This window comes from Sminthopsis crassicaudata, chromosome 2 (genome assembly GCF_048593235.1).
Source record: "Sminthopsis crassicaudata isolate SCR6 chromosome 2, ASM4859323v1, whole genome shotgun sequence".
NCBI lineage: Eukaryota > Metazoa > Chordata > Mammalia > Dasyuromorphia > Dasyuridae > Sminthopsis > Sminthopsis crassicaudata.
Window position 1 is genome coordinate 527,279,060 of NC_133618.1, and position 3,855 is coordinate 527,282,914.

Consider the following 3,855-nt stretch of genomic DNA (forward strand, 5'->3'; position numbering starts at 1 on the left):
GCACAATTACTAATGAAAACAATGCTACAATTTTCCCCCAAGGATATATTGTTATTAAAATAGATACTACTACTTCTATATTTAAACAGAAAAACTTGAGTTGCTTTTTCCTAATATGTTCTTATTTAAATCCAATAACATAGAAATGAAACAATATTTTTTGTAGAATTTCTATATATAGAATCTTGTTCATGAAAATGAAATTCTATTAAAACAATTATTTCTGCTTTATGGATAAATACTGTCATTATTTACCTTGTAGGTAACATCAGCAACTATTCAAATGTCATGTTGCTACACTGTACTGATTGAGCCAGGATTTGATGTTCTGATTGAACATTTGTTAACCAGACCTTAACATCTCTTTTTTGGTAATTTACACATTTTAATCACATGTACTCTTCATAGATAACTAAAATTGGACCTAATTTACTAAATTCATTCAGCAGAAAAACAATTCTTCCCTGTTTATGATTTGAGGTCAGTTACAAGTTACACAGAAACAGTTACGTATTTTTATTCTATCACCATTCTGATATACACAGCTTGGCTCAGAACCCACCAGGTGTCCAATTCTATGGGCTAGTCCAACTTTTATCAAAAACTTAAAATAAAAGGTAAAAGTTGGGGAGGAGACTATAGAGATGAGAAGCTTCTAGTCGGTTGGTAAGCATTTAAATCTTTTCAAACTAAATGGGGAGGCTTCCATGTCAGGCAGTTGCTCACTTCTTCCTAAAACAGAGATTCTCAACTTTTTCAAAAAATGTTTTTAAATACATAAAATGTATAAGATTAAAAAATAAACAAAATATATAGAAATTAAGATGTAATCTTTTTCTTAAAGAGCATCCTCCCCTATCCCACACTGCCTGATATTTGTAGAACCTTTGGGAGTCCATGGTGTTCACCTTAAGAGCTCTTGTCCTACCAGCTGCTGTCCATACCACTAATACTTGTATAAACTTCCCCAAACCTGCTATCATAACCAAGTAGCCATACTACAAGTCTAGGGAAATTGGTATCAAACAGAACTACAATGTCAAGATATTGATTTTAGTAAAAGGAAATTAGCAGACTTGAGGATGGTCACGACAAAATGACAAATAAGAAAAAAGTATATGAAAAATTCAAACACAATGTTAAGAACCACTTGTCAATGACTTGGATTTTAAGAATCTAGTACAGTTGAAATCCATCGTTAATTTTTCTTCTCTTCTGATTCTTGAATAATTTGTGATTTTTCCTTTAATATCTTTTGATCTCGAGAATACTGTTCAAAGATTGGTTGATAAATATATATTCCTCCAGCAACTCCAAGGATACTTGCAAAAATCATTTGAGGAAAACTCAGTCTACCAAACATCTTATCAACAAATGCAGCAGCACACAACGGATGCTTTCAAAAGTTATATGTGTATGTCCACGAAAGTATCTTCAAATCTGTATACAAAGAAAGAAAATAGAAAATATTAATTTGGCATATCATCTTTTACTATTTCATATAATCTCCCTTTGTTATTTTGGAAGAGGATGGAGTCATAGCCTTTTACTAGTACTTGGCATGGTATATTATTTAAAATGGCATATTGGATGGATAAATGATTTCTCTTATAAACAGATTACACACAGTCATTTCAATTTGTCACCAAATCAAAAAAAAAAATCATCAAAACCCATGGATTTTCCCTGTATTTACATTTTCAATATTTCCAATCGAGAAATTTCATTCTCTAAAATTTTCTGGATCCTTATTCCCTACCAATGAAATTAAAATTCCTTTCACTAGAACTCAAAATCCTTTACAATATGTGGCTACTTGACCTTTATAAATCTGTCACATATTACTCCCTTATTCAATTGTGTTGAACTCTTCATGATCCCATTTGGGATTTTTTTGGCAAAGATACTGTATTGTTTTGTCATTCCCTTCTCCAGTTCACTTTACAGATGAGGAAATGAAGGCAAACAAGGGTTAGTGACTTGCCCAGGGTAACAGTTAGTGTCTGAAGCAGAATTTAAACTCAGGAATATCAATTTTCCTAACTTCAGTCCCATAACTATCCACTTTGGTACTTAGCTTTTTTATTACTTTTTTATGTTTGCTTTATCCCCTTGCTAAAATGTACTAATGGTCCCCCAAGTATGACTTGCTGCTCTTTATTTTCCCACCTCCCTGCCTTTGTTCATTACCACCAATACTTAAAATGTTGAATTCCTATTCATCCTTTAGAGTCCAACTTAATTATCAACTGTTCCATGAAAGCTTCTGATTTTTAATCCCCACTATTGGTAACTTTTCTTCTTGAACTTCATCATTTTGTATCAGGTAGCTGATGCACCTCTTCTTAGATCAGATTTTTAACCTTTTCTAACATGTCTCTCTTCTCAGAAAAATGTTTCTAAGTCTCCTCTTGAACTTCATATAACATTTTGATTTGTAACCCTCCCATGTATTTATCATGCAATACTGTGTATTTCTGGTTTGTTTTCTTTTCCACACACTCCTCCCCCACCCCCCCCCCCAAAAAAAAAACATCCAACAGTCAATGAGGATATGGGCCAATATCTCTTTACAATCTAATCCCTACATTTATGCCCAATCTTTCAAAGATTGTAAAACTTTTCAGTGTCTTCCCACTGTCTGCAATTTAAAAAAGAAGCTCCCAGGGCTGGAATTTAAGGCCTCTTCAATGCCAAGTAGCATGCAATTGACATGGACTAAGAAAAATTTGTGTTCAAATGCACATATTATCCTGACTAGAGGATGGGCAAGTTATTAACGTCTCTAAAATGAGAATACCTGTAATATGCCCTCAGCGGGAATACAGTGTGACAGTCAAATGAGATACACTATATAACCAAACCATATAAAACTCAGCTACTCGGCCTTGTCTGATATCATAGGCTACTCCTCCGAGAGCGCTTTTCCTGCCAGGAACATTAGACATTTCCCACATTTGAGGTTTGATCTTTCACCTCCACTCCCCGTTCAGTTCCTTGGGTTGTCTCAGCTCTCCCTCTCAGTCCTCAAGTAGAGCGCCACCCTCTCCGAGTAGTCTTTCTCACTCCGCCCTAGCCAAGGGTTTCTGGCTTCCAAGGATTTTGCACTGATTTGCACAGAGTTGGTTGCCTCGTTCCTAAAGTGTCAGCTCCCCAAAGCTATTGTTTCATTCCCAGCGCCCATCCCGGAGTTCTGCAAGGGGCTAAACCCTGCATCTCCCGCAGCTCCCGGCAGTAATCGGCAAACAGCGCTTACTAAACGGATGGATGAATGGAGTCTCCGTAAGAAAAGCAAAGTCTTTCCCCAAGAAGTCTCAGAAACAAGGGAGTTTTATTCCCGACTTCTCTTTGGGATGACCCCTAAGATTTACACTATCCACAGTTGCCCCTGAGGCCCAGAGATGACACGTGATCCTCCCAGTCACACAGCTTGTCAGCCGCGGGGCCAAGATCCCATCCGGGCTCTCCCTGGGGTCCAGACCCGCAGAGGAGTCTCACTAAGTTAACTATTTTAGGAAGCGTCTCGGGTCCTCTCGCTTCCACCTGAGGACTTCCCCTCCATCGCTTCCGAAAGACAAAGGCGTAAAACTGACAGAGATGGCCCATGGCCCCTCACCTTCCCGGAGTCCGAGGCCAGGTTCCAGGGTTAACCGCTCTTTGATCTAAGCACAGACGGCTTCTCAGGAGGGAGACGATACCTAGACCAGGAAAGAAAAACCTTTGATTTCCCAGGCACCCCTGCGCCTGTCAGCGACGGCGGCTCACAGGGTGCAAGCAAAGCGGAAAAGCGAAAACACAGGCTTCCTTATTCACCAAAGCCGCGGAGGTCCGGGGGTTACGCGGCGGAGAGAGGAG

At 38.5% G+C, this 3,855-nt stretch overlaps 2 protein-coding genes across 2 annotated transcripts in view; both read right to left on the minus strand.

The window, feature by feature from the left end:
- Positions 1-492: 492 nt before the first annotated feature.
- Positions 493-1,363, minus strand: PIGBOS1 (PIGB opposite strand 1). The gene has a single exon (XM_074294568.1). The coding sequence runs from the start codon at positions 1,361-1,363 to the stop codon at positions 1,199-1,201; it is 165 nt and encodes a 54-aa protein (XP_074150669.1). The 3' UTR covers positions 493-1,198.
- Positions 493-3,855, minus strand: part of CCPG1 (cell cycle progression 1) — an 89,277-nt gene continuing 85,914 nt past the window's right edge. The window contains exons 11-12 of the mRNA XM_074294555.1: positions 3,617-3,698; positions 493-1,440 (exon numbers count right to left, since the gene is read on the minus strand). The gene's annotated coding sequence lies outside the window, so the exon portion shown is untranslated. The remainder of the gene's footprint in view (positions 1,441-3,616; positions 3,699-3,855) is intronic.